Here is a 25,472-nt window from a genome sequence, read left to right as displayed (position 1 = left end):
CCAATTGGTCAAGTAATTTATTATTAGATGACATAATGTGAGGCTTGTAATCAGGCCTCATATGAAATTCCATCTAACATCATCTATACAAACAAAGAATTTAACGACTTATGTACAAGATTGGACATAAATGCCTGTAGATGAATGGAGCGTGTGTAATTCTGTCCGTTTTTGAAACATTTATGAATGGAGGCTCCAGTGGCCGCTTTTCCAGTGTCTGCCTATTCATTCTCACTGTGGTTTCAGGTTCAGTACATGAGTACATTTGCACTATATATCTCAGAGAGAAACATTCACTCTTTCTTCTATTTATCAATGATATATCCATTAAGGTGAACATATAGAAGCTCTATCTACTGTAGCTACACTACAGTGCACATGTTCCGGTTTATTATTAATATTTCGTTTTATTTTTGCTTCCAGTAGCCATCAGTTTAATACCTCCCACTCATCAGTGGGCGGAGCTGACATGTCTGTACTGTACGTGTCTTTCCAAAAACGTTTAACTCCCACACCAATTCTCTGACCTGCTGCCTGCTTTTTCACATCTTACTAAACTCAAAAACCTCGCAGTCTGACTTTGTCATGGTGACCTAGCAGATGCCCAGAATGGCCTGTCCCTGCAGGGGGTCCATTTAGTCCGTCTGTTACCTCGGCTGATTTCATGTTCACTGGGTTTCTGCTTGAATTTGAAAGATGTGAACAGCAAAAAGGAGCCAAAGGCAATAGACTGGATTAAAAAACACAAATGAAAAATTGACATTATATATGTAAAAAAATTAAAACAAATTGAGTCAACCAACCTGGTTCTTGTAATTTATAGATTTTTTTCTCGCAAACCATTAACATTACAAAAAAAAAATATTATAATAATAATAATAAAAACTTACATGTTTCACATGCTTTTTTAGCATTTCAGATTTCAGGATTAAAATGACTGACTGTCCAAGAATGACCCATATGTAATGGATTAAGGATCGTTGTACTGCTAATACATGCTTTTTGGATTTATGGATTATTTAATTTATAGATGTTGTGTAAGAACATTAGACAAAGCAATAAAAAATGACTCAATTCTATATTATATTTTAATTTTATAAATAATTTAATCGTTTACGAATAATTCATGATTTGTATTACTATTTTATTAAATAAATTTAAAAAACATTTTTTTTGTTTTCTTGTTTTCCTTTCAAAATATTTAGTAAAAGAAAATGCAACACAGTCATACGAATAATAGCTATTGCTCTAAAGGGTTTTTTTTATGGTTCAAAGTGATAAGACTTTAAAAGGACGGAAGAAAGCAAAAAATATATATAAATAATATAAATATAAATAAATAAATAAATAAAATAAAAAGATCAAAGGCGTTTTTTTTTTTTTTTTCCTAAATCTGGTCGGATATAGTGAGCTTTCTTTTCATGTGATGATGCTACAGGTCTTCTTCTTGTCTGAATGGATTACATACAGCTCAGGATGCGCTTTTATTCCTTTCAGCTATGACAAGGCAGAGTTCTGTGACTCACCAGCCTGCATTACAAACACTTAATGTCTGGCTTTTGAAGGGGAAATGGGGGGATTTCAGTGGCTATGGCACGTTCCTAACCCTGTGATAACTAATGTATTTTGGGCTACAGATACATAGAAGGAATACGGAAGAAGGAAGGGAGGGAGGGAAGCAGGGAAGGGAGTGGATACAAAAATGAAGGAAGGAAGAAAGGAAGGAAGGAAGGAAGGAAGGAAGGAAGGAAGGAAGGAAGGAAGGAAGGCTGTTATAGTGTATAACAGCTTGGTATGCTGTTATATTGCTATATAAATTGAAGATTGCAGCAATATTCATTATATACTTTGGCTGTACCTTTTCCATTGTTTTTGTGTTTCAGTGGATATAAAAGATCTACACAATTTTATAAAATTGCAGTTTTTAAAAAAACATAAAGACAGAATTGGGGCTTTTTCAGATGTAAATAGATTTCAAAAGAATTCACCTGTCATCAATTAAATTAATTCTGATTAAACCCAGATAAAAGTCAGATGTTGCTGTAGTATTTGCTTGAATGTGTATGGCTGCCTTCTACTAAGAGCAATAAGTCACAAATAGTTGCCAAAAAAACAAATGTACTAAGGAACATTATCAAAATTAGCATCAAAATGTGGAGATTTGCCAGCATAATTGAAAAAAGGACTAGGAGAAAACTTATCATGGAGGCTACCAAGAGACTAACAGCAACACTGAAGGAACTACTGGAATGCCTCGCAGGTACTTGTCACTCCTTGCATGTGATTACCATCTCCTGTATTCTGCACAAGTTTGGGCTGTGGGGTAGGGTGGCAAGATGAATATGAATTATGCCAAAAGATTAATTCAATCACCATGAACTATGTGGGAAAATGTGTCACGGTCACATGAGACAAAGGTTATACTTTTTGGCAATATTTGTAAAAGGTATGTTTGGCATAAAGCCAATACAGAGCATCATCCAAGAAACAGCATACTGACAGTGAATCATGGTGGGGGTTGCATTATGCTTTGGGGCTGCTTCTCTTCAGCTGTGCCAGGAGCACTTATCACATTAAAATGGAAAAATTAAATATGTAAAAAAAAAAAAAAAAAAATGTTGTTAAAAAGCCTTTTGTCCTTTGTCAAATAGTTGAAAACAAAGAATCATTTAACATTTCAAGATGACCCAAAGCACACATTAAAATCAACACTGTTCTCAGTTATTAAACATTTATTTTATTCTCTTGATTTGTGTTTGTTGGAATATTGCATCAAAGATGTAATACATTCAACATTTTTATAATTTATTTATTGTAAAATCAAACTTTTCTGGACATTGATCCTGACTTAAGATTGACATGAGGAAACCAAAAAACATCAATAAAAATATTCTCATTTATTTTCAATAATACACATATTGTATAAAGGGTTTTATACATTTTATTTTTATTTTTATTTTATGCATGAGGAAAAAATATATCTCTGATGAATATTAAGGGAAGTTTGATGCAATTATGAAGCCTTATTGAAATATAAAAAAATCAAGTTTATCTTGTTGCTCTTAAACCTGGTCTTGATCTCGTTTTAGTTTTTTATGTTCAATGCCTTTTTTTTTTTTTTTGTTATTAATGATATGTGATATGTTAATTGATATGCTGATGATATGTTGTTTTATGATCTGAACTCATGCCTGTTTACTGTATATTTTATTACTGGATATTTATAACATTTTCTCAAATTCTTAGATAAGATAAGAGTTTTCTTCCAGTCATTTACTATCCAATTCCTCTGTTAAAAAATGAAAATTGTAATGAATCAAAAACCCATAATAATAATAATAATAATAATAATAATAATAATAATAATAATATTAATAATAACAAAACAATAAAGCACATTAATCCACAAAACAATAAACATAAATCCACAAAACAATGGAAAATTAAAGAACTGAAATACATTTACTTATACAATTTGTCAGGTTCCTTAGCTGTGGTTGTAAACGAGTGTAAAATATTTCCATGGTGTGAATCATAGCTTTTGTACTGCAGTTTACTCTTTAGTAAGTTGTTGTTAACAGTCATTCTATTAAAGTAAAGCTAAACTGTGGTGTATATTTAGCACACTAATTGTAGAGAGGTCTGAATATTGCCTTGGAAATGAAAACGTGAGAAACTACCCTATGAAATAGTACCTAATGAATAGCTTCTCCCATTACCGTCTTTTTTTTTTTAACAAAGCCCAAATCCCGGCTGAACCCTCCAAAGCCGAAGCGAGAATCAATGTCTATCTGCTCTGTATACCTTTCAAAATAGGATCGACCCAGTCGGCCAATTATCTCAATGATTTCCTTTTAGTCCATTTTTCCTTCCATGCTTGTCCTTTTTTTTTTCAACTTCCACTAACAAGTTTGTAACTCAATGGTCTGCAGGGTTTTGGGGTAATTCCTACTTGCAGTCATGATGAGATATACACAGGTTAAAAAGTGAACAGGATCATTTAAAAAGCACAACCCAAAAATCAGCTCTGATAACTCAACGAGTTCATTACCAATTGTTTTTGTCTTTCATTATTTACGAAAAGCTGATGCAATTTTCCGTTTCTGGCTGCAAGAAATCTTTCTTTACCCTAAACCCACTGAAGCTCATGTTAGTAAAAGCTTCTCAGAGTTTTTCTACTTGAATTGTTCCTTTATGTGAAAGGAAACTCCTAATGTTGACTGTCATGTCTGAATTGTGACTGGTCAGAAAATGTTGTACTTTTCTGAAATAGCAGGTTTGGTAGGTTTATATGAATGAACTTTTGTATTATTTCTATAGCAATATGTTTAATCATCTTATGAAGAAGAAATATGGCCTTATATTTGATTTGGTAAAAGGAGAAATGTTTTGATGTAGCATTAATAGAAGGCGTCTCCAATGTCAGCATTATTTTAATAACTCAGTAAAAAAAAAAAAAAAAAAAAGAAATTATAAGAAAGCAATGTTCCACAACAACATATATAATGTAGTATTGAATGTTGTAGTGTAGCTATAGAGTATACTATAGAGTGCGAATCTTTTATACACAAAATAAAAAAAACACAACATATCACATAATTAACGAATTGAATCAACAGTAAACAAACAACAAAAAACGTATTTGATGTGAATAGTTTTGCAGAACTTAACAAAATGTAAACCAGTCATTGTTTTTTCTATTTTAATAATATAGAAGAAACAATAGGGGCTGGTTTGCATTTTGTTAACCTGCTATTTCATTCATTATTGAGCAAATAAAAGTGTAACTTTTTCAGTATCCTAGAAAAGCTGCGCCTAGCTCATTATCCACCCATGTTTTATCTGCCTAGAGAACATTAAAACATAAATAAAAGTCACAGGGTGCTAAAAGTTACGCTCAAAACTCATTCAGGTTCAAATAAGGCTAATAGATAAAAAAGAAAATAACCACTAATCATTTAATTTGATCTTTTTCTTTTAATTTTTTTATTCCAGCAATCATAAAAGTCGCCCTGGCCGGGATGGACCGGGAGATGAGGGAGGATTATCTGGTGGTCATTCAAGCTAAAGACATGGGTGGTCACATGGGGGGATTATCTGGGACCACCACAGTTACCATAACACTGACGGACATTAATGACAACCCACCCAAATTTTCAAAAGGTAAAAAAAAAATATTGATTATAATAAACAGTAAAAAAAACACCCAGTTTGTTCAATATCGTAGCGTTGTGTTGTAGGCTCCTATGAGTTCACCATCTCTGAAGACCTCGGCATCGGAAAACCCGGCGGACGAGTGAAAGCAAACGACCGAGACGTAGGAGAAAATGCAAAATCCACATACAGCATCATAGCGGGAGATGAGAAGGACGTGTTTGAGATTGTGACTGACTCTCAAACTCAGGAGGGAATCCTCACTCTGAAAAAGGTGAGAATTTGATTCCAGATAACCTGACAAAAAAAGAAAATTTAATAAATAAGAGTATTTTTATTTGTTAAATGATTCCAATTACATGCTTTTACATGTAACTGCATTTATTGTAATGTATTGTGTTGTGGAAAAGTACAGCTTATTATTTTTATTACATATTTGTCACACTTCAGATTGTCAAGCAAATTTTAATAATATACAAAAAATGCTGTTTTTAAATGAAGATTTAATTTATAATGGGAAAATAAGCTGTCCAAACCTGCCCTATGTAAAAAAAATAATAATTATAATATTTACTGCAACACCTCATGCTGCAATCGAGAGAAATTTAAGAGCAGATGAGAAACAAAGTAATTGACATGTATCACAGCATTGTGTTGTATCACCACTGATATGAAAGATTTTTTGCCAGTTATTGCAAACGCTTAATTGCAGTTGTTGCCGCCAAGGGTGGCACAACCAGTTATTAGGTTTGGGGGCACTTTCTTTTTCACCTTGGGCCAGGCAGCTTCGGAAAGCTTTTTTCACCTAATAATTACAACAATAAATATTATAATTTGCATGATAAACTGAATAATTTATAAATGAAGTAGAAAAAAAAGGCAGGCAAACACATTTTCACGAAACTGTAGCTACATATTGTCTAGAAACCCATAGATCCGCATATTGCTAACCCTCTATCACAAAGTGCAGATTGGCTCACACATCTACGGACTTCCTTGTGTTCATTACCAGGTGTGTTTAAATTGTAATGTCTCCAACACTGTCTGGACATTGGCTTCTGCCTTTATATATCTTTGACCACAGCTGTACTCACTTCCATGTTGGATTACTGTCTGTATAAATATACACCTTAGTTTTCTGTCTAAGAAAAATATCACTGCCATTTTTCTTGATTTCCTGATTTTTTTTCATCTTTATTTTCAGTTTTTGGTTGCCCACATGTAGTTGTTTGCTGATTGTCCAACTCTTGCCTGTTCTATGTTTATGTCTGCTGTATTGGATTGTTGTCCTTTGAAATTAAACAACCCGTTCTTATTCAGCACTCGCATCTGCCACTGCTGTTGTGAGTATTCCAGTTATATAACCATTATAAATTATGTATTATCAGTGGCCTGGTGAGCATTTCACACCTGGGCCTTTAGTGGTGTCCAAGCTGAATCAATCCACCTCTTTCCCATCATTATGACACCACAACTATAAAACCATCAAAATTATAACAGCAGTATTACAAAGTGCTGCATCACAGACAGGTATCTCATGCAGTAAGAATGAATAGCATTACTTGAAACTCAATAAATACAATTCAACAAAGTTTCCTCTGCTGCACCACCCACATACATCATCTCTAACAGAGGGATCAACCTTATAACCTCATAAAATGAATATGAAATGAAGACAAAGTGTATAACGTAAAAGTATAAACAGTTCATACAACTTTTTCCTCAACATGTCCAGCTTTTCTTGAAAAGTCCATCTTGTAAGTGTCATTGTAAGTATATCTGCATCCAAATTTTCCCCTCTGTCAGTCATTTTTAAATGAAAAAAAAAAAATCCAACAACTATTTAATACACGTATATATTTGCGCTTGTGCAGTTTGCTACAGATGCAGTTTGCAAACTGCGCTTTCTGGCCAGCCAATCAAAAGATGCCTGGATGCTTGCTTGATAGTTTCAGCATGGCCAAGTTAAAATCTGGTTGATTAACAGCCTTTAAGCAGCACATAATTTACACTCTAAGATCCCGCAGTGTTTATTTTTGATGAACTCATTGCAGATTTTGACCCTGATGACAGGTGTAAAGTGACAGCTGAAATGTGATTAAAGAAAAACTCGAACGTAAACAGACACTTGTTGTCCCAGCAAAAACAAAAGAAATGCTATATAATTAAAACAATTGACTATTGGGAATAATATTCCCAATATAATAAAATATAATATAATATTCATGGACAAAAATATATTAAAACATAAGTCAGTGTTTTTGATAGAATTGACAGCCAAATACTGTATGTTATAATATATAAACTAATAACAGTAATAATAATAAAATTGATAATAATAATTATAATAATAATAATAATAATAATAATAATAATAATAATAATATTTTATAAAATGTAAAAAAAAAAAGGTTATGAGCATTCACATTGAAGTCTTTAATCTTATTGGCCTAAAGGTGTGGTTTCTATAGTAACAGCACACACTAAAGTATATGATCCACATACACAAGCATGATCACTGATACATTTTCCAGCATCAGCACAAATCAACAGTTTATTTGAATCCTCTAAATAATGGGCGTATGCACTGATGTTGTTGTTGTTGTTTTTTGTGAGATTTGAGTTTATTTAACATTTATGAAGGGAGTCTCCAGTGTCGGGGCTTTGCTCCATTCCAACGTAAGGCTGTAAAATATTCCGAACAGAAAAGTTTGGTTTCTTAGTAATATGACAAGCTGTTACTTTTATTTTCTCATTAATTCTACAAAACAGAATAAAGAAAGCCTGGTGTGGGACTAAAGCTGCTATAATGTAGGTGACAGCAAGAGCTAACTAGATTTTAAACCATCTATAAAAGACGTGAAAGAAAGCTCTTTTCATTGCATTTAATCCGAATCAATGAAGGTTTTCTTTTATTCATACACTATCAGAGATGGTGGTTAATTTGCACAGAGCCACAAATTCTTCCTGTTGAAAACAATTCAGTCAGAACATCTTTCACCAGATTTCTTGATCGAAAAATCACGAAATATTTAATAAAAAAAAAAGAAATTCAATGTTCATATAAGTTTTTACTCGATTTAATTATACATAGTCTCTATAAAGTCTGGCGAGGACGTCCTTTAACTGCCCCCGTGTCCACGGAGTGTCCTTTGTTAGTTGTCTGTTTTACTACAGAACGCCTCGTATCAATGCGACTTCCCTGGAACGTATCAAACATAAATATTTTTTTTCAGAAATATAGTTTTAGAAATGTTTAATAAGTGTCTTTGCGTAACAAAAAATTAACAGTCGTCATTTAATATTTTTCAAGACGCACGTTATTTGTGTACGGAGTACTCTTGTGCACACTGTGTTCACATTTAATATGCACATAATCTCCATATTCAGTTTGCCTGAATATCAAAGAGCAGACGGCGTGTCTAATAAAGCGCCGCATGTTTTAGTCATGTAACTCGCTCGCAAATTATACGCGGAGACAACGCTGGGAAGGAGATGTCCTTGAGAGATAAGAGCACTTCATCGTCCTCTAATCCGCACCGAGGGCCCATGCATTTACATACAATGGCTTTTCCATATGCAGATCCTCTGATTATTTTGAAAACAAATGCAAAAACACAAACAAATATTCTGCTACAGCAGGTTCAGTATGTCACCCCGACACTCGATTCCTGCAAGTGGAGCATCTCGATTCTGTTCGAGGGAAACGCTTTCATCTATATGATTATATCTTTTCTTTAGAATATTGTTGTATATTGATGAGGGCAAAAGTTTGCATTCCCCATAGTTGGGGAATGATTTTCGAAACCAAAAAAACAGAACAAGATGCTGAACATGAAATGTGAGTGCAGAAACATTTAACTAATGAAAATAAAAAAAAATAAAAAACAAAAATAACGTAATTAATTAAAATAACTCAAACACATAAACACTATTTCTTTCTTCAGCAGTGGCCTAGGTCGCTGCAACTCTTGGGGCCCATGAGCAAGGCTCTTAACCCTCTGTGCTCTAGGGGCGCTGTAACATGGCTAACCCTGCAATCTGACCCCAGTTTCCTAACACCATTGTGATGTGTGGAGAAAGAATTTCACTGTGCTATAATGTACTAGTAATGTACAAGTATAAAGCACCTTTCTTTCCTTTCTTTCTTTTTTAGATTTCTTTTTACATTTTATCTACGGTATTGTTTGATACTGATGCTAACAAGCTAGTTCTTTTAGTTATCATGTAAGTGATGTAACCCCGGAATCCAAAACTAAAACACAATACGAAAAGTTCTCAACATTGCTTGTGGGGTAATGGCAATAAAACACTGTGTTGTACTAACAAAATAATCAAGAGCAGGGTTCTGCTGTAAACTTATTATTTATAGCCCAAGTTCATTCTTTTTCTTGAAGAGCACTTTCCTAAATGTCTTATCCTTCATACACATCAGCAGTTTATCGAAAGTGATGATCCATTTAGTCGCTGTTATGTAATATTCACAACACTAGTCTGAATGGGTACATTAATAACATTTAGAATATAATCTGCATGACTGTTACAGCTGCCATCATAGAAACTGAATCAACACTTTTTGGCCAATCAGAATCCAGGATCCTGCAGTGCTGCTGTGCTGTAGGTCTGTACTCAGAGGTCAGCAGGAAAAACTGGGAAGAAAGTCTCGTTTGTGTGACATTTTGAAAGGAAGTTTTTGCTGTTGGTCTCCGTGCCGCTTCTCTCAGCTCAGAATCTGTCGCCGCATCACTAATCGTATGATGGATGGCACCTTGTGAGAGTGAGACAAACAACATCCTCCTCACCTCCAGACGCAGGTGGAGTTCAGGAGAGATGAGTGGGGAGACGAGCGGTGAAACACCACCTTGTGCTGTTGCCTTGTTTAGCTTCTGCTCCGTTTGTGTATGCATCCATTTTCTCTGTGGTTGGTCTGCATACAGAAAATATTAAAGGCTAAAAGGAGCGATTTAATCCCTGAATTCCTTAAGGATAATAAAAACCTGAAACAAGTCTCAAAATATACAAAGCATTTAGTCAGTAATTGAATCATGCTGTGAGTTACCCATGGACTGGATTTTTAGGGTACAATATTTATTAGCAATTAAACTGTAAATTTCAATTGAAATTCACTAATTTATCGAAAAAAAATCTAATTTGACAAAAACTGGCTCATATATATTTTCTGGCTTGGAAATTGACTTTACCCAAACCAGAACAGAGCAATAGATTAAATGGATTTTTGGTTGGATTGGAGGAAGTGTTACAGTTTGCGGGGTTTTCAGCATAATTGAAGACCAGCCTACATGTGGTAGAGGCCACAAAAAAAAAAAATAATTAAAAAAAATAAAGACAAAATGCTGCTTTAATTTTGAAGTGGAAGTTGTGAGCTTTTTATCTCCTGCCCCCTTCAGGCTGATCCAGTCACGCTTTCAGCCGTACATGCTGAAGAATGAAATGTCGAAAATGTGTTTCAGGACTCGAGTATGGAGTACAGCCTCCGCACACTTTCCTACACTCCAGACACTTCAGTATCATCCAGAAAAAAAAAATGGCATACGAAAAAAGCAAGCAGTGGTTGTGTGGAACGATGCGGGTCAAGTGACAGCCGTATTTAGCCCCCTCATAGAGGCGTAATGAAATAATGCACCAGGAGTACGGCTGACTCGGTGCGTTAGATCAAAAGGCATGTATTATTATTGAAGAATAGCAGGCCAGGATGCTACTTTCCCCAAATGGAAAAGTTGCACAGAGCACAGAGGCTTGTTGAAACGCTCCAAAATGTGCTAAACTGCACAATCAAGCACCTTCCTGCTGTAGGAAACACAATAATGTGTCTCTTAGTCATCACTTTCAGAGGTATGAAGAAAGGAAAAAAGAGGAAGGAAACTGCTGTGTCGCAGAGTGTGCATATTTTACCCCAGCTAAGTTTGGTCAACAAACCGTTTTTCCATACGGGGCCAGGACGAATAAAAAAGCCGGAGGGGATTCATAGCACTTCCTGTAAAACCCTGAGCAGTATCCATAAGAATAAATCCCGAAGTAGTCGATTCGTCTGATACAGCAGCATTTTCTTTTTTAACAATTACAACTTTATTCGTTAGAGAATAACGTAATTTGAATGCATTTCATTTTGCGGAATTTTCACATCGATCCCTCACCAGCTTGTTTATTCTCCCGCTTGCAGTCCGTAAGACAAAAACAAAACATTTCATGTTACAGATAAACCACAAGGTATAGACTTTACCTATAACTGTTACAAAATATTGATATTTGAGACACATCAGTGATTGTACGTTTGCATTTATTTTATCCGTTTATGTGGAGCATCCTACGGAATGCATTGTTAATCTAAAAACATATTCGACAATTCTAACATATTACAAGGGCATCAAGAATAAAGCTGCGATTTGTAAATACTTCATGATTTGTGCAGTTCATGCACTCAGCTCAACATAAAAAAACAGACCTTTCACTGCATTAAATGTAACTATAAACGTAAAAAAAAAAAAGTTTGTTAAATAATAAAATAATTAATAATAAATTAATTATATTGATCAGTTTGAATTTAAATTTAATACTGTAAAATGGTTATTGCAAATGGTCTTTGACATAAAAAATAAATCAATCAATAATAAAATAAAAATCAAATTAAGCTCAATTTCAAAGTAAAGAATAAAATGAATAGAGGAATAAAATAGAATTTACAATATAATAAAAACACAATGTTTGCAGTGAAATTGCAAATATTAGATATTGTATTAAAATTAAAGATACAAAATTTTGAGTAAAGAGGTAACAATGGAAACTCTTAAAATAAGCAACTTCTTCAAATTTGGGATAAAAAAATACAAATGTGTATAATCACTGATTTTCAGTATAGAGGGGATCTAAGATACAAGCATGCCAGTATGTCGAGTACTGAGAAGGCTAAAAAAATCTAAATAAACAAATAAATAAAATAAATAAATAAAAAAACAGGCTTCTGGTGCTTTCATCACATTGACAAATATCCATGTGTTCTGATAATGATTGCAAATCATCACCAAATTGCTTTTAGGTGATCCTTTTCCATTGGCTGGTTGCCTCAGAGAACGTATTAACCACGTTAACGTCATGGTATTGTGGGCCAGCGTAATTTTGTTTTCAGCAAGCACAAACATACAAATTATATTTTTGGTGATTGCTTAACAATTTGCAATGCGATTGTTGTGATTGCATTAGATTAACCTTATTTGCAGGCTCATCTAAATCCCAAACAGATGCCGTCTCATCGCACAAATTAATAACACTTCCTACGCTTCAGGTGAGCGCGCCATTATTGCCGCTAAATAACATTTTTGTTGCACGCCGTTATTGCGTTAGCGGCCGTGTCGTCCCTCATGCTGTGTATCAGCATGACCTGTAGACCCTGTGAGCTTCCATCCATCACTGCTGCTCTACTCATTAGTGAAAACAGATTTTTCTCTCTCTCTCTCCTTCTCTTTTTTTTCTCCTTCACTTCTTAGATTCTGGACTTCGAGAGTAAAAACTTTTATAACCTGACAGTGGTGGCGACCAACAACCGGGCTTCAGCAACTGGAGCCCCGTTCATGGACCAAACTACTATTAAAATAGTTGTAGAGGATGCAGATGAGCCACCAGCCTTTACAAAGTCTACTTATGTGTTTGAAGTGCACGAAAATGCCGCCATTAACACCGTCATCGGAACTGTTACAGCCCGAGACCAGGATGCTACTCGCAGCCTCATCAGGTAACAAACTTTTACTTTCTCAATCCACTTCCTCAGACCTATGAGACAATTCACATACATAATCTAGTTTATCGATCCACTACCTCAGTTTACCTGCTTAGACAGTTACGCCAGTCCACTTCCTAAGTACTTTTTCTTAGGCCATTTTCTCAGTCCACTTTGTTAGACTATTTCCTCAGTCCACTTTCTTAGTCCACTTCCTAATTCCCCTTCAGATTATTCCCTCAAACCACTTCCTTAAATGTCTTAAAAATTTTGTAAATTAGTGCATTTTTATTTACTTTACTAACAGCAAATTCATGAGGTATTTCATATTTATCATTTACAAAATTTACAGTTTCTTTAATGACACAGTAGAAGTAAACTGATGCTCAAAGGAAGGCATTTACAAAATTGTAGAAATACAGTGTATCCAGAAAGTATTCACAGCGTTACACTTTTTCCACATTTTGTTATGTTAAAGTCTTATTCCAAAAATGGATTAAATGCATTATTTTCCTCAAAATTCTACAGACAATTCCCCAAAATGACAATATGTAAGAAGTTTGCTTAAAGTCTTTGCAAATTTAAACAAAATTAAATTCGAAAAAATATCACATGTACATAAGTATTTACAGCCTTTGCCATGACACTTAAAATTGAGCTCAGGTGCATCCTGTTTCCACTGATCATCCTTGAGATGTTTCTACAACTTGATTGGAGCCCACCTGTGGTAAATTCAGTTGATTGGACATGATTTGCAAAAGCACACAACTGTCTATATAAGGTCCAACAGTTGTTATGAAGTCCAAGGAATTGTCTGTAGAACATGTTACATGAACATGATACAGGATTGTATCGAGGCACAGATCCGAGCAAGGGTACAGAAATATTGCTGCATCATTGAAGATTCCAGTGAGCACAGTGGCCTCCATCATCCATACATTGAAGAAGTTTGGAACCACCAGGACTCTTCTTAGAGTGGAGCCTCCAGGCCAAACTAAGCGATGGTGGGAGAAAGGCCTTAGTCAGGAAGGTGAGGAGGTTCTCTCTGTGAAGAGAGAAGTACAACCATTTCTGCTGCACTCCACCAAAGAGGCCTGTATAGTAGAGTGACCAGACAGCATTTACTCCTGTAAAGGCACCTGACAACCTGCCTTGAGTTAGCAAAAGGCACCTGAAGGACTCTCAGAGCATAAAAAACATAGACTGAACTCTTTGGCCTGAATGCAATGAATCATGTCTGCAGGAAATCAGGCACCGCTCATCACCTGGCCAATATCATCTCTACAGTGAAGCATGGTGGTGGCAGCATCATGCTGTTTGGATGTTTTTCAGAGGCAGGAACTGAGAGACTGGTCAGTATCAAGGGAAAGATGAAGGCAGCAATGTACAAAGACATCCTTGATCAAAACCTGCTCCAGAACTATCTGGACCTCAGACTGAGGTGACGGTTCATTTTCCAACAGGACAATGACCCTGAGCAAACAGCCAAGATAACAAAGGAATGTGAATGTCCTTGAGCGGCCCAACCAGAGCCCAGACTTGAACCCGTTTGAACATCTCTGGAGAGATCTGAAAATAACTGTGCACCAAAGCTCCTCATTCAACCTGATGGAGCTTGAGAGGTTCTGCAAAGAAGAATGAGAGAAACTGCCCAAAAAAGGGTTTACCAGGCTTGTAGCATCATACTAAAAATATTTAAGGTTGTTATTTGTGCCAAAGGAACTTCAACAATGTATTGAGCAAAGGCTGTGAATACTTTTGTCTATGTGATTTTTCTCTTTTTTTTTTTCTTTTTCATAAATTTTCAAAGATTTCAAACAAATTTCTTTCACATTGTCATTATGGGGTCTTGTTTGTAGAATTTTGAGTTTAATAATTAATTTAATGCATTTTGGAATGAGACTGTAACATGACAAAATGTGGAAAAGGTGAAGCGCTGTAAATACTTTCCAGATGCACTGCATTATTTATGTAAAATGATATATGTATATTTAAAAAAAATAAAGCAAAAGCTGTTTTTTTGTTTTTGTTTTTTTACAGAACATTAAGGAATTAATGTTTTGAGCAAAAGTTAAGTATAATTTGCATGAGGTGCTGAAATAACATTTTAATAATTTTTTTTTTAATTATTTCTTTAGTCACACTTTTAATGTGAATTCTTGGCGCTAGATGCAGAGATGTTTGACGAACATCACAATCTCAAACCCGAACATCTCACAATGAGTTTGAAGTGGTCATATATATATATATATATATATATATATATATATATATATATATATATAAAAGACCACTATAGGTCCATATCCTATATATGTCCATAATGTTGAGAATCTTGAGATTTTCCTGAAGGTTTGAGGACTCAGGAAAAGAGCAATGGACTTCTGGCACACTGTGATTTCTGCTTTTCTTCACAGAGTACTCTTCAATAAAGAAAAAAACAAAAAAACAAGGGCACCTTGCCTATAGGTTATACGGGCAATTTCTCTGTGTCCGGTGCAGCGTTTCATTAACTCTCCTGCGGGTTGCCATGTTTCAGGGACAACACTCAACAGGTTGTGTAATTACACTGGGAATTGGGAAAAGAAGAGAAATTGGGTGTATTTTTCTGCTTTCAGAGTTCATTCAGAGTGTGCATCTGATGATTGCTGTGTTTATTTTTAATTCATCCCGATGTGGGAAGTCGGATATGCCCTTATATGAAAGCACACTCTAACGGTCTTAAACATCTGTCTGCCAGTGCTGTGTTCTCATTTTGGTGCTAATCGCTTTGTAATAACACCTCAAACATTTTATCTCAATGGGAGTGAAAATGAGAGTGAGTACACAGCTAAGGGGAGGAACGGCACAAACGTCATCCTGCATAGCAGAATATACTTCAGCATCATCATTCAATCTCTGTCCACCTGTAAGTTATAGATTCTGATTGGTAAGAAGGTGTTGATTCATTTTCATAGAACAGCAGCTCAGGCTTGATTAATGCTCTCTTTCCATGTTATTATTTTCAAAGTGACAGCTCATTTTGCAGGTTATGCAATACCCATCTCCATTGCCAGTGATTTGTAACAGTCAAAGTTAAAGCTGGAAATTAAGATTTATATATATATATATATATATATATATATATATATATATATATATATATATATATATATATATATATATAACATTTTTTTGTTTATGCTTTAGGGTTTCTCACGATGACAAGCTGTGATTTTTGTGTCTGCTTTATCCAACTTCACAACACTCAAGAGGGAGAGCTAAAAAAAAATTATTTCTGGTTACTTTATGCTTTTCCAAAGGGATTTGTTTTTGCCTCCATACGCCTTCAGAGCCACATGATTACAAATCGTCCCACTTGTAAATCTCTCTGAAAGCCAATTGAACAGATTTTCAGTAAACCACTCACGGGAAAGTAAAAAAAAAAAATAATTCCATGAACATTTTACCGATGGAGTTTAACAGCAGCGGGTCTAACTCCTCTGTCATGTCAGATTGCCGTAAACAGCTGTAAACATTTATTTATTTATTTATTTATCTATTTATTTTTAATGAAAGAAAATGTTCAAATTCTTGTTTCAAGTAAATAAACATACACTACAGATGGTTTTTATAGAGATAATAACAGAACATCCAGGAATTTTAAAAGTTTATGCACTGTGTAATAATCAGATTTCAGCCATAACTTACACACACACACACACACACACACACACACACACACACACACACACACACACACACAATCACTTTTCAACGGAGACTTCAAATATTTGCGCATTTCTTTTGCCTGAGTTTGTGGTACATTTAAGAACAAAAGGACAGAAAAGGAAAAGCGGCCCCATCATGCATCTTGACAGTGTTAAACTACCTCTTGCATGCTTATGTTGTGTGCGTGAAAAGGTTTCTCGTCGACGATGCTGATTACATTTGCCAAGCGCCGGCGTGTTCCATTGTGTCCGTGCACCGATTTTTTTATTTGTAAGATGAATTACTTCTATCCCGGGGCCATCAAGTAAATTATGTTTGGCAAAACCTGATCAAGCTCACTTCGGCATCGAGAAATACATTATGTTTTCCAATATTTCACAGAGGCTGCGGGATCCTTAAGTGAATTTCAAGGCATAAAGTGGCAAAGTCACTTTCCCGCCCGACTACCAGCACAGATAATGTCATTTAAAGGTAAAAGGCACTTTGCAAATGGAAGAGCAGAAAAAAGAGAAGTGGCAGACTAACACATCCTTACGCCTTCAGTTTGGTTTGAGTATAGCTTACCTTGTTCTCCTTCAAATCAAATCAAATCAAATCAATCTCTTTCAGTCTCTCCTTCCTTCTCTGCTTTTTTTCCCCCCTAACTCCCAGTCTCTTTGATTTTTTTTTTTTTTTTTTTTTTTCGGTTTGTTTTCTCTCTCGTACACTCACGACCTTCTTCGTTTTTTTTTTCTCCCTCTATCACCACAAAAAGCCCAAAGCTATACTTAATGCACTGAAGCGTAAGACATTGCAGGTAGACTCTGGTCGAAACAGAGCTGCATTTTCCTGTCGATTGTTTTGCTTGAAGCCGTGCAGACATCAAATGCACTCTGGAGGAAAATAAATAAATAAATAATACCCCCCAAAAAAACCTCCGCAAAAAAAAAGAAAAAAAAAAGAAAAGAAAACATAGTCCAGTTTTCAGAAAAGTTTTTTTTATCAGGCTCTAATCTTCTTATCAACAGCACTTGTTTAACACCATCCTTCTGTCTCTCCTGACATTCTTGCACGCGCAAGGTGATTCAGCTCGTTAGAAATCGTTTCAAATCGAAGGGGACACCGCTTTGATACCTCGTCCTCCCTTAATTTGAAATGTTTGTGTTTTCAGGCCTGCAGCAGTGTGGAATAAACTGTGCATCTGTGACCCTCTCTGAGGAATAACTGACCTAATAACAAAAGCAAACGACACACGCTGCAAAGCGCCAGACGCACGATCCACTCTGCTCCATTTCTGCCCTGGATTGAAAGATGTGCAGAGAGAAAAAAAAATAAAAAAAAACCCTGTCACATGCAACACCAAGAACACTCTCATATTGCATGTAATTTTGCTATATAGCACCTATTTCACTGAATTTAATATCACCCTTTCAGGAAGAAAAAAAAAGTTTATGATAAACTGATATTATGATAGACAATTACCATTATATTGTTCCATATGCACGCTGGATGTCATTATTACATCTATACATTCCACCTTACAGTCTCAATCTTATCATGAGAACCACTCAAATCATTTCACTTACTGGATTATTACTCTTCGAAAATGTAGAACTCTTCAGACTTTTTCGGTGGTCCCTCTGGGACCCAGGCAGAGTAAAACCCTTTTAGTGGGTCCTTGAAGAGCCCTTGAAGAAAACTTTTTATTTTGAGAGAGTACCAAGTAGCAAGAAGTTCGACTTCTAACAGATTCTCGATATTAACGAGAAACTAATGAGCTATAATTTGGAGTCTGTTCCACACACTTACCCATTTAATACGTACGCTCTTCGAATAAAGGCTTCTTCAAGAGTTCTTTATGGTCTCAAGAGATAATTAGCTTATAAAAAGCTTGAAAAATCTACTACTAAGATTATATATATATATATATATATATATATATATATATATATATATATATATATATAGTGTTGTTTTCTGAAAAATAGGAAAAAAAAATAGAGTATACTTGATTAAGTAACGTATATAATATTACTCTAAACATACAGGTGCATCTCAATAAATAAGAATATCATTAAAAGGTTTATTCATTTAAGTAATTCAATACAAAATGTGAAACTTGTATATTATATAGATTCATCACACACAGACTGATATATTTCAAGTATTTATTTATTTTTATTTTGATGATTATTGCATATAGCTAATGAAAACCCAAAATTCTGTATCTCAGAATATTTTAATATTGTGAAAAAGTTGAATGTTGTGGTCTCTCATTTTAATCAGCTCATTAAATCCAAACACCTGCAAAGGTTTCCTGAGCCTTTTTCAGCCTTTTTTTAGGTTTCAGGCTACACAATCATGAGGGAAAACTGCTGACTTGACAGTTGTCTTGAAGACGATCATTGACACCCTGCACATGGAGACACAAAAGGTCATTGTCAAAGAAGCTGCTGTTCACACAGTGCTGTATCCAAGCACATTAATGGAAAGTTGAATGAAAGGGAAAAATGTGGTAGAAAAAAGTGAAATGAAGAATTTGGAGGAGATCCACAAAGAGTGGACTGCAGCTGGAGTCAGTGCTTCAGGAGCCACCACACACAGACGCATTCCTTGTGTCAAGCCATTCCTGAAGAGACAGCGTCAGAGGTGTTTTACCTTGGCAGATGATAAAAAGGATTGAACTGTTACTCAGTGGATCAAAGTCGTCTTTTCAGATGAAAGAAAAGAACATTTTGCATTTCATTTAGAAATCAAGGTCCCAGAGTCTGGAAGAAGAGAGAAGAGGCACAGAATCCAAGTTGTTTGAGGTCCAGTGTAAAGTTTGCACAGTCAGTGGTGGTTTGGGGAGTCATGTCATCTGCTGGTGTTGGTACACTGTGTTTTAAGAACAAGGTCCAAGGTCAGCACAGCCGTCTACCAGGAAGTTTTAGAGCACTTCATGCTTCCCTTTGCTGACCAGCTTTATGGAGATGCTGATTTAAATTTCCAACAGGACTTGGCACCTGCACACACTGCCAAAAGTACTAATACCTGGTTTAAGGACCATGGTATCAATGTGCATGATTGGCCAGCAAACTTACCTGACCTAAATACCATAGAGAATCTATGGGGTATTGTAAAGAGGAAGATATGAGACACCAGACCCAACAAAGCAGAAGAGCTGAAGGCCGCTATCAGAGCAACCTGGACTTCCATACCACTTCAGCAGCTTCACAGACAGATCGCCTCCATGTCACTGCAGTTATTCATGCAAAGGAAGCCGTGACTGAGTATTGAGTTCGGTACATGTTCATATTTTTCAGTAGTCCAACATTTCTGTGTTGAAAATCTTTTTTTTTAATTTATTTTTACATTTTTTATTGGTCTTAAGAAATATTAAAATTTTCTGAGATACTGAATATGGGTTTTCATTAGCTGTAAGCCATAATTATCGAAATAAAAAGAACTAAAGACTTGGAATATATCAGTCTGAGTGTGATGAATCTATATAGTATATAAGTTTCACTTGTTGTATTGAATTACTAAAATAAATCAACTTTTCAATGATATTCTAATTTATTGAGATGCACCTTTATGTCCATGTCTTTTGTTTTGGCTTAATCATTATCCGGGTGTCTTTTGTTCAGATCCTTGTCACGTGTCTTTCCCCACTTTTGTCATTGGTTGTCTTGGTTTATTGCTTGTGTGTCATTATTTTGTGTACACCTGTTTTCAGTTAGTTTGTCTATTTAAGCCTGTCTTTAAAAGATTGTTTTTTGCTTCTGTGTTGTGTTTTCTGACCCCTACCCCTGTTTTTTTTTTTTTTAAAAGAGCATGGCTGGCCTAATTAACTAAACACTATTCTCAAGTGATTGCATTTGGCATCTTTATAGCCATATCCCATACTTTATAGATCTAAATAAGCCTTTATAGCAGAGAAACACCTTAAAGATTTTCCCAGAGTGATGACACTTTATGTACATACGTTTGTGGACACCTGACCATAAGATGTCTATTTATTTTCATATTTAGTCTCGTTTGCTGTTTTAATAACCCCCACTCTTCTGCGAAGAAGTTTGTGGAGATTTGTGCTTATTTAGCCAAAAGGGTGTTAGTAAAGTCATGTACTTATGTAGGGTAAAGAGGCCTGGTGTGCAGTCAGTGTTTCAGTTTATCCCAAAAGTGTACAGATATGAAAAAATGTTCTAATATATATTTTTTAAATATAGCTTTACACACTTCTGGCATCCAAACATTTAGCTGAAATACTTTTCCATGCAGATATATCTTCTACATTGCACCAGAGGTGTTAATTGCTAGTTGGATGTTTTCATCCCAGAGCAGTTCAATGAGATTTAGGTGTGGTGACTGGGCAGGCCATTCCATGATATATAATACTCCATCCATCTGTTTGCTCTCTAAACAATGCTAACATAGATGCTTAGATGTATGCTTTGAGGCATTGTCTTTTAGTATAAAAAATTTGCTTCCAATTATACACAGTCTATTTGGAATTGCAACACATTGGATAATGGAATGATAGTCATGTTAGTGAAGTTTTCCTTTTACCATTTAACCATTTAACCTCTATTAACCTGCATGTATATTAGCATGTTCTCCAAAGACAAACAGAATGTTGTTTAGTGGAACATGACATAGCTACATGGATTTCATCCAAAACCTAGTATTAGTGCCTAAGTTGACAATTTGCTGAAAATGAAAAAGTTTGTTGAATATAAACTAAAGGAACTTCATGTATTTCTCAAAAGTCATATAAGACTTGTTTCCAACTTTTCAAAGACAATATAAAATAAGGTTATTAATCATTACATTAAACACGTGTAAAACAGTAAATGCACACCGTAACAACTTGTGTTAAAAGGATAATCACTTTGAGTACACTGTGAACCAAAGTTCTAAGATGAGTGCAGAACGCGCTTTACAACTACAGCAGCAGTCTTTAGGGACAAATCTAAAGGACTGTGCAAAGCTTTAGGAAGTCAATGGCAGGAGGGGAACTACAGGAGTTATTTGTAGTTCTGTTCAAATAAATAGCCGAAAAGCGTTAAAAGAATGAAAGACAAGGAAAAAGTTGTCAGGACCAATTATCAATAAATGGAACAACACATCCCCAGTGTTCTTATCCTCAGTTAAAACTTTAAGAAACCTCTAAAAACTCTCAGTCTGTTAATGACTTCTGCTGGAGGTTTTTTTTTTTTCAGGGTGTGATTCAAACAGTGAATTTGACCTCTTTATATCAGCATGAATGCGATTTCATGATGAAATGCAGTGCAAAACATTTCTAGATGTCTAAACGGTGTCCCTGCCAATGTGATAATGTTCAGCCCTGCTGTATGACACTTTTATAAAGCAGAATAAAGCATAGCCAATAACAACAACTGCAATAATAACGATGATGGAAAAAAAATAGAAGAACAGTGATAAAAAGCCACTAAGTGAGCCGGTCTCGTTGCAGATATTAAGCCTAATTAAGCATTTCACTTCATCTTTAAAGGCCTATTACTTTGCTTCGCTTTGTTTTCAGCCTTAGATAGCAGCAGCTCGGAGACGAAGACGCCTTTAATGGATTCGTTTAATCATGCAGTCTAGACTCGAGCTTTGAAATCTGACCTCCATCTCACAATTAAACATGAGCGTGAGGCAGATTTTCGCAAGAATGTGTGTAAGCTGGTATTTACAAAGTGACGTGTCTATTTTTTACACCCCAAACACACACACACACAAACACACACACACACCAAACACTACTACCATCATTACAATCACCAGACACCCACCCACAGCCTGTCCTGATTTCTCCCATGGTACCATGCGTACTATTGTCAGTTTGATTGACGTGTAGCAGAACATTTCAGGCTCTGTCTCTCGGTGATACGTGAAAACTGTCAGAGCCTGACTGAAAACCGCTCAGCCACCTGGAGAACGCTCCCAGGTGTGTGTGTGTGTGTGTGTGTGTGTGTGTGTGTGTGTGTGTGTGTGGTTTTTCTTGACCGACACTTTCAGCCTCAAAGGTATCGCAATGTCACAGTTAAGTGCATACACATGAACGTGATGATATATCAGTGTAATAATGCACTCGGACGATTAAATTTGAAACATCATTAGCAGTAAACTTAGTTTTAGGTGATCATCTTACCCAAAAAGAATTATATCTATCTGATTAACAAGAATCTCGACCATGCTTTCAAGCCATTCCCTGAGAAGATCATTGACAGCTCTGAATACACTCATTTCAAAATCAATATAATGAAAATATTGAACATTGTGAACATTCTCGCTATACTCAATGATGCATTTCTTACTATTTGTTTTGCCAACAAAGAAGGAAAAAATTGCTGTGTACCATTAAAAACATCACAGTTTTCGGACTTTGCGACTCCACCTCCTTTGCCACATTGTCTTGGAATGTTTTTCATGGACATGTTTTAAAGGCACAAACATGTTTTGGTCTTTAAGAGACATCCATATAGACATTCAAATATAAGCTAGTTTACTACAGGTTAGCTACCCAAAACTCAGTCTGAATTTCCTTCTGTGGTTTTTACTTGAGGCTCAATACAGGGCAATGATAGATAGATAGATAGATAGATAGATAGATAGATAGATAGATAGATAGATAGATAGATAGATAGATAGATAGATAGATAGATAGATGGATGGATGGATGGATGGATGGATGGATGGATGGATGGATGGATGGATGGATGGATGGATGGATGTCTATGTGTCTATATGCCTATATGTCATTAAGACACACTCCCACATAAAAATGCATATAATTTAGTCTTCTAGGCAACCCTGATATGGTAAGTGGAGATGGTGACAATAGTAACCTAGCTTGTTTTGTTTGTCTATATGCGGAGAATAAAACACCCAGGTTGAGTGTTAAATACCATATAAAGAAATGTAGATACATAGACATTAAATTTATATACAGAAGAAGAAGAATTTGAAAAGGATGTTGCTTAAAGGACATTTAGGACGAGTCCATATATGGAAATGATTTGGTGCGAATGGTAATTTGTTGAAACAGCATGCTCATTACTCAAGGCTTAAGCTCAGTGGTTACTGATTGGAAGGTCAGGGGTTTAAGCTGCTACTCTTGGGTCCTTGAGCAAGGCCCTTAACCCTCTGTGCTCCAGCGGTGCTGGGTCTTGGCTGACCCAGCGCTTGGATTCCAGTTTCCAGCATTGATAAGATTTTTGAAGAAATTATTAGTTAACAAGGCAAATTCTACTTCTACTATTTTAAAATTGTAAAGCATTTTCAGGCATTTTATACAATGAAGAGTCAAAGCAAAATTGAATGCACTGTTTATTTTATGACTGTTGTCTGGCAGATTGTTGGGTTCTGCAGTGTTTGAACTGAAAGTGTACTGAAAGGAAATAAAGCCGGTAATGCAGTGTTTGAAATTTTCATTTTAGTTTAGCATGTAACCACGCCATGAGGCGGTGCAGGTAATAATAACTCAAATTAATGCGCATCCATGATGACATGCAGTGCAAAACATTTCAGATGTCATCCCTGCTGCGGCGTTAATGTCCAACCCCGCCATTACTCATCCTCAGAGCGGATTATTAAGGCCCTGCTGATTTTACCATATTCTAACCTACAGGAATCGGCTGATGGATAGCAGGGCATTAAGTGAAGCATGTGTGCTGCGCCTTTATTTGGTTAGACGTGAAGTGAATGCACATTTAATTTAGCCTTCTGCTCTTTTCTTCCTCCAACACTCTCTTACTTTTTCTCCTTCACTCTCTTTTTCTGTCTCTCTCTCTCTCTCTCTCTCTCTCTCTCTCTCTCTCACACACACACTCCTGACAGGTACTCGATCGATCGGCACACAGATCTGGAGAGGCAGTTCAATATTCACGTGGATGACGGGAAGATCACGTTAGCCAAACCGCTAGACCGGGAAACCGATACGTGGCACAACATCACCGTCACGGCAACAGAAATCCGTAAGTGACATTTTAATCTAAATCTTAAATGAATAAATAATGGACAAATAATTAAATACATTGATAAATGCTGCATTAATTACAGCAGCAATGCCACACTGAGACACAGTGACAGCCATGAACAGACAGCATGCAAATAGATAAATGAATAGGCAAATGAATGAATGGATAAGAAAATAGGTGGATGGATAGGTAGATAGGTAAATAAATAAATAAATAAATAAATAAATAAATAAATAAAGCAAGCTGAATTTGATTATACCGGCAATGTCAGATCAAAACAGTGATGGTTTAGGATTCCAACATATTTCTTATCACGTTGGTCTATATGCATTCATAGGGACCAACATAATAATAAGAAATTGGACACCTAAAATGAAATATACAGTGCCTCCGGAAAGTATTCACATCCCTTCACTTTTCCTACATTTTGTTATGTAATAGTCTTATTCCAAAATGGATTTAATTAATTTATTTTACTTTTTGTTTCCACTGATCATCTATAAGATGTTTCTACAACTTAATTGGATTCCACCTGTGGTAAATTTAGTTGATTGAACATGATTTGGAAGGGTACACACCTGTCTTTATGCGTTCCCAAAGTTGTGTCAGAGCACAAACTAAGCCATGAAGTCCAAGGAATTGTCTGTTGACCTCAGAGGCAGTATTGTATCTGGGAAAGGGTACAGAACTCACTGAATGTCCCGATGAGCACATTGACCTCCATCATTCGTAAATTAAAAAAGTTTGGAACCACCAGGACTCTTCCCAGCCAAACTGAGCAAATGGAGGGGAAAGGCCTTAGTCAGGGAGGTAACCTTAACACTGTAACCTGGTCACTCTGAAAGACCTCCAGAAGAGTGGAGAAAGGAGAACATTCCAGAAGAACAACCATCTCTGCAGCACTCCACCAATCAGGCCTGTATGGTAGA

At 35.7% G+C, this 25,472-nt stretch overlaps 1 protein-coding gene across 4 annotated transcripts in view; it reads left to right on the top strand.

The window, feature by feature from the left end:
• Positions 1-25,472, top strand: part of cdh8 (cadherin 8) — a 152,868-nt gene that overhangs the window by 110,159 nt on the left and 17,237 nt on the right. For all 4 annotated transcript variants that reach the window (XM_046840660.1, XM_046840659.1, XM_046840661.1 and 1 more), the window contains 4 exons: positions 4,996-5,163; positions 5,241-5,428; positions 12,657-12,901; positions 24,404-24,540. In XM_046840660.1, the coding sequence (XP_046696616.1) occupies positions 4,996-5,163; positions 5,241-5,428; positions 12,657-12,901; positions 24,404-24,540 (738 nt within the window). The remainder of the gene's footprint in view (positions 1-4,995; positions 5,164-5,240; positions 5,429-12,656; positions 12,902-24,403; positions 24,541-25,472) is intronic.

This window comes from Silurus meridionalis, chromosome 26 (genome assembly GCF_014805685.1).
Source record: "Silurus meridionalis isolate SWU-2019-XX chromosome 26, ASM1480568v1, whole genome shotgun sequence".
Classification (NCBI taxonomy): domain Eukaryota; kingdom Metazoa; phylum Chordata; class Actinopteri; order Siluriformes; family Siluridae; genus Silurus; species Silurus meridionalis.
The sequence above is the reverse complement of the archived record's forward strand: the minus strand, read 5'-3'. Positions and strand labels throughout refer to the sequence as shown.